We start from the raw sequence: 12166 nt of genomic DNA, 5'->3' as shown, positions 1-12166 counted from the left end.
GATAAAAACAAAACTATTTAAGCTAAATATTTTAATGATATATTTGGAGGGCAAGTTTTTTGAAAAGACTTTTTACTGAAGGCTATTTTAGTTAATTGGTTGAGACTTTGGCCAAACTATCTATGGGTACTGCTGGGTCTCGTAATGTATGATTCTGGAACACCGCAGTGCGGTTTTACATTTCTAACTGTAGAGAGCTCCTAACAAAATCCCCATGTATAAATACTAACCACCAATCCGTGATAAAAATCTCTTCTTCTGCTTCTTCCATAGCATTTGCCACATCTTCAAAATACCCTTTGGCATTAACGTACCTGAAAGATAAATTTTTTGTTTCATTTATTTATTTATTTGTACATATCTTATGGCAAAGTAAAAGATGGAAGCCACTGCCTGAGTCTCTACAAAGCCATCAGTTTACTTTGTATAACCGAAGACCAAGGATTGCCAACACTATCATCCGTCTGGTATGCAGGAAGCCCAGTAAGTAGACAGAAGCAAGTAACCGGATTCTGCTGAGAGAACAACAAATTGGTCTCATCCTCACATGAGTCAGATACATTCTCTCATCCTGTTGAACTCACATCGTTGTCCTTCTGAGACTGAAAACTGATCAGTTTCCAAACCATGGGTAGAAAAACATGCAAAGCATTTTATCTAAGAGGAATAGCCAGCAAGTAAATTCTCGTTCTTAAAAAAATTATGGCTAATAATTTTTTTTAAAAAGATTTTATTTATTTATTCATGAGAGACACAGAGAGAGAGAGAGAGGCAGAGACACAGGCAGAGGGAGAAGCAGGCTCCATGCAGGGAGCCCGACGAGGGACTCGATTCCAAGATCCCAGGATCACGCCCTGAGCCGAAGGTAGATGTTCAACTACTGAGCCACCCAGGCGTCCCAATTATGGCTAATAACTTAAATACACATTCCATCATTAAAAATGTATGAAGTTAGCTTTTAAAATCAAACTTCAAAGTCTAAAGCTAGTTATCTAAAGCTCACTGTAAAATCTTAACTACAAAAATTGGAAAATGAATCTCTGCTCAGGTAGTCTTATAAAGAAAGGCCCTTGTCAAGGGTGATGCATAATATGTCTCCATGGCTCCAAATACTGATTCCAGATAAATTTAGACCCACTATAATATTAGATACTAGGACTACCTCCACAGTCTTAGAGCAAAACGATCTTACCATTTAGCTAAAGTATTCTCTTGGACAGCAGCATACGACCCAAATCGGTGGTCTTTGAGAAAGTTGGTGCCATGTTTCTGGATGAATTCCTCTATAGCTCCTCCCCACCACCGAGCATGCCTATAGCTGTTGCACTTTAAAATAAGTGTCCTTCCAAGAAAAGCAAAATGTGGAAAAGAATGATCACTCCGTGTTCTGTCTCTTTCAATAAATTTAACAATAAAACATGTGCCATTTTGTTTTTGTAGTACAGCAAGTATAGGTTGAAGACTTTAAGCAAAGAGCATCTTATTTATATCAAAAAAAGCAGACTTCTGAACATTTTGGCAGGATTTTAAACTATATTGAATATGGCAAAAATACATTTTCAGGTTATTTACTCATTCACTCATGCTAACGTGCATAAAGGTACTTACTACGACTAGTACTGTACGAGCTGTAAGGGGGATAATCTTAAACCTTCTAGTGTCAGAGAAGATCTGGAAGTTCAGCATCTCTTTACACACATACATGCACAGACACACACAAACCACACACCAATGTGTATTAGGGTGTGTGTGGGTGTATGTCAATGTGTGAAAGAAATATACATATATTTGTATACATAAAGCTAAACTTTGTAGAGCCAAATGTGTGTATATAGAGAAAAAGACATACACAGTCTTCCAGAAAGAAACATTTATCAACACACACACACTTGCTAATAAAATCCATAGTAAATGGGCAGTTGAATATCCGTTCAAGATATTTTTCTTAAAATCTATGTGTAAAGAGAACTTTTGTAAACCAAATCACTGTTTATGTGTTTCTCTTAATTAAAGGATATCAATTTATAAAGTAAAATTTTATCTTTTAAAAATGTGAAACAATCACTCCTTAATTTGTTTGGTAAAATGGTATTACTGAGTAATTAATTTTGTTAATAGGCATACATTTTGTTAAAACAGGCATAAATCAACCCATGGGATTGTTCATTCTGACTGTTGCACACTGGATATACTATAGTCAAAAAAATATACACCTGATCTTAGCCAAGGCTGAGAAGCGATATATACTTAAAAATATATAGAAAGAAAAGTCATTTCATTATTTTTTATTGAAGATGAGTTCTAAATAACAATTTTCTAACAGTTAAATTTCTACTTCCTTCTTCACTTAAAGTTGGGAGAAAATCTTTGGTTTTGAGATAAATTGTGTCAAAATATTTGAAATTTCTACCTTGAAAGATTATCAATTCGGAGTCCATATTTTGTCTCAGTCTCCTTCTTCCCGACCTTAATTTTGAATTCTTTATCTACCAGCAGCACAAAGGCAATGGCACCGCTGTCTGGTTTCATATAGAGTAAAAATGAATCTTTCACTATCAACCACCTGTAGGAAGGGAATAAATATTTTTAGAGTTGTATTGAATCACTGAAACAAAAAGAGCAAATTATGTCAAGTTAAGTAAGCACTCTAGCAGACCATAGATATGATTTTATTTTTTACACAGGGGATTTGTTTTTTAAAAGTCACTTTGCAACAACAACCACAAAAAAAAACTAATAAGTCTATTATGTTTTTCTAAGCACCAAGCAATTCAAAGTAATTCATTAGCTCTGTAAACACTAATGACATAACCTGGGAGGATGCCCCTGCTATGGGCAGGTAGCACTTGCATGTACAGCAGGAGCCTCAGCTTTTGGAAGAATGGAAATGCACTGGAAAAACGTCTGCTAAGATAAACCATTATAAAAGAGGCAAATAAGTCTCTCGAGAGATAAAAATCCTGCTTTCAAAACAACCCAGTAAGCATCTAAGACTCTACATATTCTGTTTTTTATTTCAAATTGTAGGTTTAAGGACTATTGATAAATGATGTGGTCTCTCAAAAGCATCTATGTATTCAACTCAATATATATTTAAGAGTCTCATAATGGAAAAATACAGTGATAAGCTGGGAGTTAGTAAGGGGGGAAAAAGAGCACAGAGGAGGGGCTCCAGGGTGGCTCAGCAGTTGAGCGTCTGCCTCTGGCTCAGGGCGTGACCCCGGGGTGCTGGGATCGAGTCCCACATCGGGCTCCCTGCAGGGAGCCTGCTTGTCCCTCTGCCTGTGTCTCTGCCTCTCTCTGTCTCTCTCATGAATAAATAAATAAAACCTTAAAAAAAGGAAGAAAGAAAGAAACAGCACAGAGGTAAAAGAGACATGCTCTCCAAGGAGCTTATGAGGCTAGTGGGGCACAAAGAAGGTGCTAGAAACTGAAAAGGTGATGGGTCTAAGAGGGAGTCCTTAGTTCTGACTAGAGAAAGAGCTAGAAGCACTCTCCCAAACAGGTGGATCTGAGCGAGGCCAGAAAGATCCTATCAAATAAAGCCCAAAGCAGGGAGCCCGAGGCCTGCATCCCGCACGGAGGGAAGAGCTGGCAAAGGCACTGCGGTGTGGAAACAATTGCTGCACGTGTTGGGAGAAAGTCTTGTGTGGCCAGCGTCTCAGGGAGTATAGTAAGGAAAAATGGGCAAAAGCCACACTGCGGACAGTGTGAATGAAGGCCATGCTCAGGAGGCTGATTTCATAGCATGGGACCAGTTTCCTAAACTTGCTTTGCCATCAGAAGCTCTTGAGATGCTTGTTTAAAAAAAAAAAAATAATAGGGTAGCCCCGGTGGTGCAGCGGTTTAGTGCCACCTGCAGCCCAGGGCATGATCCTGAAGACCTGGGATCGAGTCCCACGGCAGGCTCCCTGCATGGAGCCTGCTTCTCCCTCTGCCTGTGTCTCTGCCTCTCTCTCTATCATAAATAAATAAATAAATATTTTTAAAAATAATAAAAAATAATAGTTTCCCAGGCCCCACAGCTGATTCATTATTTTTATTTTATTTTATTGAAGTTTTATTTGCCAACATATAACACCAGGTGCTCATCCATCAAGTGTCCTCCTCAGAGCCCGTCACCCACTCACCCCATCCCCCTGCCCACCTCCTCTTCCACAACCCTTTGTTTCCCAGAGTTAGAAGCCTCTCATGGTTTGTCTCCCTCTCTAATTTTTCCCACTCATTTTCCCTCCTTTCCCTTATGGTCTCTTTCACTATTTCTTATATTCTCCGTATGAGTGAAACCATATGATGAGTGTCCTTCCCTGACTGACTGACTTCACTCAGCATGATACCCTAACCATCTGTGTTTTTAACAAAAACACCAGGATGGTTATTAAATTAGAGAATCCTCATGCCCCAGCAAGGGAGAGGATGAGACTATCATGGTAGCTGTGTTTTAGAAAGAAAGGTATGAATGATAAAGAGGGATATAGTGGGGCAGGCTCGCAAGCTACGACGATAATAAAGAACAACTCTTCTTATACTTTACCGTGAATAAGCCTCACATGGGTATCCTGTTAAAATGCAAAATCTGTGGCTAGTACCAGAAGGATAAGGAATAACAAGTGCTGGGGAGAATGTGGAGGAAAGGGAACCCTGGCCCACTGTTGGTGGGAACATAGATTGGTGCAGCCACCATGAGGAACAGTATGGCAGTTCCTCAAAAATATAGAGATAGAAATACCAAATCATCCAGCATTTCTACTTCTGGATACTTGCCTGAAAGAAAAACAAAAAACAAAACAAAAAAACCTCACTAATTTGAAGAGATGTATGCACTCCTATGTTTATTGCAACATTACTTACAACAACTGAGATAAGGAAGTAACTTATTGATGAATGGATAGAGAAAATGGTGGAGTATTACTCAACCATTAAAAAAAGATCTTGCCATTTGCAACAACATGATGGACCTAGAGACGGTATTATGCTAAGTGATATAAGTCAGACAGAGAAAGGCAAGTACCGTATGACTTCATATTTATGTGGAATCTAAAGACAAAAAAGCCAACCAACCAAACGAAACAAAACAGAAAGAGACTCATACATGTAGAGTTACCAGAGCAGGGAGGAGTGGGAGGATGGGCAAAATAGGTGAAGGGATTTAAGAGGTACAAACTTGCAGTTGTAAAATAAAGAAATCACAGGGATGCAAAGTATAGCATAGGGAGCACAGTCAATAATATTTTAATAACTTTGCATGGTGACAGGTGGTAACTCTATGTATCATGGTGAGCATTTTATAATGCACATGAGTGCGGAGGCACAATGTTATACACCTGACACTAACATAACGTTGTATGCCAGCTATACGTCAGTGAAATATAATAGTAATAAAATAAATAATAAAAGTAAAGTGCAGATTCTGATTCAGTAGGTCTGGGGCAAGGCCCGACATTACGCGTTTCTAATAAGCTCAAGGGCAATGTCCATGCTAGGACGACATTTGAGCAGTAAGGATGTAGATGACGGGCATGACAAGGGCGGTGGGACGAGCGAAAGTATGGGATTGATTTAAAATGAACACAAATGGGGATGTCTGGGTGGCTCAGTGGTTGAGCATCTGCTTTTGGCCCAGGGCATTGATCTTGGAGACCCGGGATCGAGTCCCACATCAGGTTCCCTGCATGGAGCCTGCTTCTCCCTCGGCCTGTGTCTCTGTCTCTGCCCCTGCCTCTTTCTCTCTGTCTCTCAGGAATAAATCAACAAAATCTTTAAAAATAATAAATAAAATGAACACAAATGGCAATGGTGCCATGCTGCATATAACACCATATAATCACATTTACTGGCAACTGTGTAGTGATCAATCAGTTCATAACTGAATAAAACAACAAGGGGCATATCATATTCAATATCACACAAAGTAAAGCACATTCTAGAACAGGAAAGGAAAACAGTAAGGAGGTTCAAAAATCTAAAGACAGAAATACTAAATGCTCCAACATTTCTGTGAATACGTTCACGAGGTAAGGAATATGGTAAACGTAACATGGGAAGCCGGCACCTAAAAAAAAAAATCTATGATACAGTGTCACCAAAATTGCTAACCACATGGCAATTTAGGGGCTTCATAATTGGGGGTTTACTACAGACAAATCTATGTTGGTTTCTACCTAGTTTCTTTTATTTTTAATGTTCTTTTTTTTTTAAGATTTTATTAATTTATTCATGAGAGAGAGAGAGAGAGGCAGACACAGGCAGAGGCAGAAGCAGGCTCCATGCAGGGAGCCTGACGTGGGACTCGATCCCAGGTCCCCAGGATCACACCCTGGGCTGACGGTGGTGCTAAACCACTGAGCCACCCGGGCTGCCCTCCACCTAGTTTCATTTCATTCATTTGTCTTTCAATGTATAGGCCAGCTCCTTCCTAATAAAAGGGGATGGGATCAAAAAAAAAAAAAAAAAGGGATGGGATCGTTTTAGTTAGTTATGTCCTCACTAACAGTAAAGGCCATACATGTGATAACGGTGAACAAAGGGAAAAACAGTAAGGTCACAGAAAGCAAACACCTAACCACAATATCAACATAATTAGGGCGATGCCAAGCTTCCTGGTTTTTCTTACCCAACAAATACATTAAAGAAATCAAAAGGTGTCTCCCCCTAAAAAAATTAAATTCCAAAGGAAGTTTCCCATTTGGGACCCAATGGAAGGCACCTGAGTAGAATAACGGGTCAGATTCTCAATAATTGTCGTAAGTGCAGGAATTACACATTTTGTAAGAATTCTCACGACGGCGCTCAAGGCGCAGGACGCCCAGGCAGGGGGTCGAGGCCCAGGTGTGAGGCAGCTGCGGAGCTGCCCGTCGGCAGGAGTCAACCAAGGCCAGGGCACGGCCAGACCGGTGCCTGCCCGGGCTCCTTCTCCCGGCCGGGCCCTGCTGCGCCCCCGTGCCCTCCGCAGCTGCCGTGAACCTGGGGGCCTGCACGTGGAGCACACCGCTCGCACCGGAGCCAGCTGTCCCCAGGGGCACCGATGTGGCTGGCATTACACAGCACATCTCAGAGATGCTTCTAAGAGCAGAGGCTGGTGGCACAACCATCGGGACCAGGGCTGGAAAACATGTCCCTGGGACCAGGCCACAGGGACCATGGTGCAGGTACGCCTTACGCGGGGAGCCCCGGTGCAGGAGGCCTGCGATGTTGGCAGTGTCCTCCTGCAGAAGTGGGTGCTTTAGGGGCAGCCCGGGGGGCTCAGCGGTGTAGGGCCGCCTTCAGCCCAGGGCGTGATCCTGGAGATCCAGGATCGAGTCCCACACTGGGCTCCCTGCATGGGGCCTGCTTCTCCCTCTGCCTGTCTCTGTCTCTCTCTCTCTCTCATGAATAAATAAATAAAATATTAAAAAAAAAAAAAAAGAAACAGGTACTTTTCTCAATCTGCTCAGAGGCCAGGTGATCAACACCTTGTTTAGCAATGGCAAGGAGACGGCTGGGGGTCCCGGAGCACCGGTCAGCACTGGGGGTACCCTAAGTGCCCTCCTCCCCTGCCCCTCTGAGATGCGGCGCCTGCAAATACAGAAGAGCGTAGTAGTAACAGCTGCATTTTTTAAGTGGGCTCCATGCCCAACGCGGGGCTCGAACTCATGACCCTGAGATCAAGACCTGAGCTGAGATCAAGAGTGGGATGCTTAACCGACCGAGCCACCCAGGCAACCCCTGTGACAGCTGGATTTTTGAAAAAGCTGAATGCAAAAGACAACTTGAGTTTTGATAATGAATTCCTCTTATTAGTCATCCAGACATCAGTGTAAATGGACTCGTGGTGCTTTTCTATAAAGCTCTTCTTGATTATACCATTCCTGAAACTCCTCTGATTTCTTTCATTTCTCTCTTTTGTCAATAGATTTTTTTTTTTTTTTTTATGTAATAAGAGGCCACTCGCCAAGAGAGGAACGGGTGACCAGTCTTCGGGAAGCCAGCGGCAGCTGCTCGGGGAGCAAAGCGCGTCCCTACGAGTCGCCCTCCCTGGGCTCCAGTTCCAGCTCTGCGTGAGCCCGGGGACACGGCTGGAGGGGGCTCCCCCCCTGGAATGAGTGACCCACTCACCCGTGCTTGTGAGAAATCAGGGGGCTGATGCACGTACGTTGCTCAGCACTGTGCCTCGCGCCAGGAACAGGCCCTTTCACAGACATTCTTGCTCTCAGGCAGGTGAGGTTCTAGTCTGTTCTAAGAAGCGCCTCCTGCCCGTGCCACTCCTTGCTCTGGCGCTGAAATGCAGACAGCCCCGGAGCCAGGCTTCTGGGCCTCACCCCTGCCCTTCTCTCTCCCCACCCACGCCCGGCTGTCCTCACACCTGCCAAGGTGCTTCTTCTTCGGGCTTCTACGTCGGCTAGTCCTCTGCCTAGAAATTGTTTTGTCCAGAAGCTCCCATGGGCCTTTCCTGCTCCTGCGCTCTCCGCCTAAACATTCCTGCGCAGGGAGGCCCCGACCCCACCCACCGCTCCCTTTAGCTTCCTGCCCTGACCTGGAACCATCTGTCTGCTTGTTCTTATTGTCTGTAGCATTCTGGGTATGGCTCAGAGTTCAGCAAAATAAATGCTACACTTATTTCTTAAAATCCATACATCTCCTTGGACGTTACTTGAGATGAGAAACTTCTCGTCCAGTCCACTACCAGATGCAGATATGCCGCATGAGCGGCATGTTTTTTTTATGTTTTTTTTTTTTTTTTAAGATTTCATTTATTTATCCATGACACACACAGAGAGAGAGGCAGAGACACAAGCAGAGGGAGAAGCAGGCTCCATGCAGGGAGCCTGACGCGGGACTCGACCCCGGGTCTCCAGGATCATGCCCTGGGCTGAAGGCGGTGCTAAACCGCTGAGCCACCAGGGCTGCCCATGAGCAGATGTTTTAAATTGTGAGAAGAAATGGTTTCCGTGTTTGTCTTTTGTTTTTTATTTTTCTTTTTACTTGTCCCCGAGACCAGGTCACTGTGAGACACACCGAAAGCTCAGTTGGCCCCTGTGCGTGATCTCGGTGCGCCGAGGTAGCAAGCATGAGAAAGCGATCGGATGCTTGAGCACGGATATGAACACAAAAAAGAGCGAGTGACCAATGTGTCCTCCTTAAAAGCAACTCCTATTCGGATACCAATAGTTTCTGCCCTGAGGAAACTTCTAGACTAACGGCGTCAGCCGCAGCTTGCCGCTTTCTCTGGTACTGCTACTTTGGAACGCGCCCACGTAGCTCGGGAAATACCTCTTGAGGGGAACCAAGGCTTCAACCTTTGTGGAAAGATCCGCACAATTGTAAAACGACGACACGCTTCATTCCAGGGAGGATCGGATCTTTTTGGGTTGCCCTGGTAGAGGCTGGATTTAATCCGAAGCTTAAGGTGCGAGGGAGCTCAGCTGTTTGATTTAACCACGTCTGGGGATCCCTGGGTGGCTCAGTGGTTTAGGGCCCGCCTTCGGCCCAGAGTGTGACCCTGGAGACCCGGGATCGAGTCCCACGTCGGGCTCCCTGCCTGGAGCCTGCTTCTCCCTCTGCCTGTGTCTCTGCCTCTCTCTCTGTGTGTCTCTCATGAATAAATAAATAAAATCTTAAAAAAAAAACCCACGTCTGGCCCCGTCTTTGGCGGCTGCCCCTCGCAGGGAGCCGAACCGCTGGCTGTAGTCCCTTGACCCCGCGCCCAGGTCCCCTCTCCAGCCTCAAGGCCTTCCCGTCCCTTCAGAGCTGCGGCCTCCCCCCCTCCACTCCCTGTCGCTTCCCCGAGGGCAGGGGCCTTGCCTCCTTGTCACAGGCGCTGGAGCACAGCCGGCGACACTAGGCCCCGGTCAGCGCGCGGGGACCAGACCACGGTGGCCGTCGCTTGGGCAGAGGTCCCCGGCTGGGTTGGCCCCCAAGTCTGCTCTGAGACCAGGGTGTGAGTAAAGGAGGCATGTCGGGGGGTGCAGAGGGAGGTTGGGAGCCCCGGCAGGGGGGCACGGGGGGCGGAGCAGGGCGCGAGGCCTCAAGGACGCCTTGGTCTGCACGCATCCCACTGTGCGGGCCCGAGCCGGTGCAGGGCTGGTGGGGGCATCACCCCCCCGCCCGGGGCTGGGCAAGACTCGCAGGTGCTGCCTTCCGAAAGCCTGGGCTGAGCCCAGCGGCCACCTTAACCAAAGCTGAAGTCAGGGCAGGAGTGCTCCGCAGGACTCCGCACCGGAGCCCGCTGAGCGCTAAGTTACAGCATTCTGTCTGAAGACAAATTTTTTTTAAGATTTTTTATTTATTCATGAAAGACACAGAGAGAGACAGAGACAGAGACCCAGGCAGAGGGAAAAGCAGGCTCCATGCAGGGAGCCCGATGTGGGACTCGATCCCAGGACCCCAGGATCACACCCTGGGCCCAAGGCAGGTGCTCAACCACCGAGCCACCCAGGGATCCTGAAGACAAATATTTTCTAGTGCATTACTTCCTTTTTTTTTTTTTTAATTTTAGCAAAACTGTTTTACAGGAACTCAGAAATTTTCTATTTTCTCCAGTCTAATCTCTTGATCTTTTCCTTGTAATTTCTTCTATCCTTTGATTTTTTTTCAATTTCGTTTATTTATTCATGAGAGACACAGGCAGAGGGAGAAGCAGGCTCCCTGCTGGGGAGCCCGATGCGGGACTCGATCCCAGGACCCCGGGACCATGCCCTGAGCCCAAGGCAGACGCTCAACCACTGAGCCACCCAGGCGCCCCTTCTACTATCCTTTTAAAATCGAGAAAATAAGAGCTTGACTTAATGGTATGATTTGCTGGTAGTGTGTCTTAAATATGTTTAAAGTTAAGTCTTAGTTTTAGAGTTTTGATGCATATATATATTTTTTTAAGGTTTTATTTTTATTTATCTAAGAGAGAGACAGAGACTATTATCTCCAGAACATTGTGATAAATGCTTTGAGGACACAAACAAGAATCAGATGAGAACGCTGGTCCACAGGAGTCTGGTTGGGTAGGACACAGGATATGAATTAAAGTTCTCTGTCTGGGGCACTTGGGTGGCTCAGTGGTTGAGCGTCTGCCTTCAGCTCAGGTTGTGATCCTGGGGTCCTGGGATCGAGTCCCGCATCGGGCTCCCTGCAGGGAGCCTGCTTCTCCCTCTACCTGTGTCTTTGCCTCCCCCTCTGTGTGTCTCTCATGAATAAATAAAATCTTTTTTAAAAAAAATAATGTTCTCTGTCTATATCACACATCAGAATATACATCCTTACAAATGTTAAGTCTAAAATCATGATCCCTGAAATCTGACCAATTCTTCTTTTATCTTTTAGCTTATTTTTTTAAGTGTAGAGTTCAGTGGTTTTTAGGATGTTCCTAAAGCTGTGCACCATCACCACTGATACCTAATTTCAGAATGTCGTCACCACCCAGAAGAAACCCCATGTCCATTTAGCAGTAACTCTCATTCTCCTTTCCTCCCAGCCCCTGGAGACCACTCATCTACTCTGTCTCTATCGATTTGTCTATTCTTGGACATTTCATACAAATGAAATCTTATAAAATGTGGCCTTTTGTGTCTGGCTTTTTTTTTTCACTTAGCATGTTATGGAGATTCATTCAGGAAACAGCAGGAATTAGTATTTCAATTTTTTTTGTTTGTTTTCATTAAAAACTTCTAAACATTGTATTCACATACTGTAGAACTCACCTTTTAAAAGTGTATAATTCAGTGGTTTGCAATATATTTAAAAAGTTGTACAACCAGATAGCTCCATCGACCCAGAAGGAAACCCCATTCCCATTAATCTTCACTCTTTTTATGGCCAAATAATATTCCACTGTACACATATACCACATTTTGTTTAACCGTTCATCAAATCATGGACATTTGGGAGGTTCATACTTTTTGGCTATTTGAACAATGCTGCTGGTGAAAGCATCTTCCACCAATTGTGATGCAGACATATTTTTTCAATTCTTTGGGGTAAATACCTAGAGTTACCATATGCCCGGTAAACCCACTTCCTGTGTTTAACATTTTGAGGAATTGCTGCGCCATTTTCTAGGGTGGCTGCACCATTTTACATTTCTACCAACAATCTAGGAGTGTTCCAATTTCTCTACATCCTTGTTAACACTTGTTACTGTGTCTTTTTCATGACAGCCATCCTAGTGGCTGTGAAGTTGGACCCCGCTGTGGTTTTG

General features: G+C 44.6%; 1 protein-coding gene across 7 annotated transcripts in view; it reads right to left on the bottom strand.

Moving 5' to 3' along the window:
- The window catches only part of PLD1 (phospholipase D1), a 206854-nt gene that overhangs the window by 101714 nt on the left and 92974 nt on the right, over window positions 1-12166 (bottom strand). For all 7 annotated transcript variants that reach the window (XM_041731565.1, XM_041731562.1, XM_041731564.1 and 4 more), the window contains 3 exons: window positions 2411-2563; window positions 1193-1342; window positions 231-314 (listed from right to left, as the gene is read on the bottom strand). In XM_041731565.1, coding sequence (XP_041587499.1) covers window positions 231-314; window positions 1193-1342; window positions 2411-2563 — 387 coding nt within the window. The remainder of the gene's footprint in view (window positions 1-230; window positions 315-1192; window positions 1343-2410; window positions 2564-12166) is intronic.

This window comes from Vulpes lagopus, chromosome 17, assembly GCF_018345385.1.
Source record: "Vulpes lagopus strain Blue_001 chromosome 17, ASM1834538v1, whole genome shotgun sequence".
In the NCBI taxonomy this organism is placed as follows: Eukaryota; Metazoa; Chordata; class Mammalia; order Carnivora; family Canidae; genus Vulpes; species Vulpes lagopus.
The sequence above is the reverse complement of the archived record's forward strand: the minus strand, read 5'-3'. Positions and strand labels throughout refer to the sequence as shown.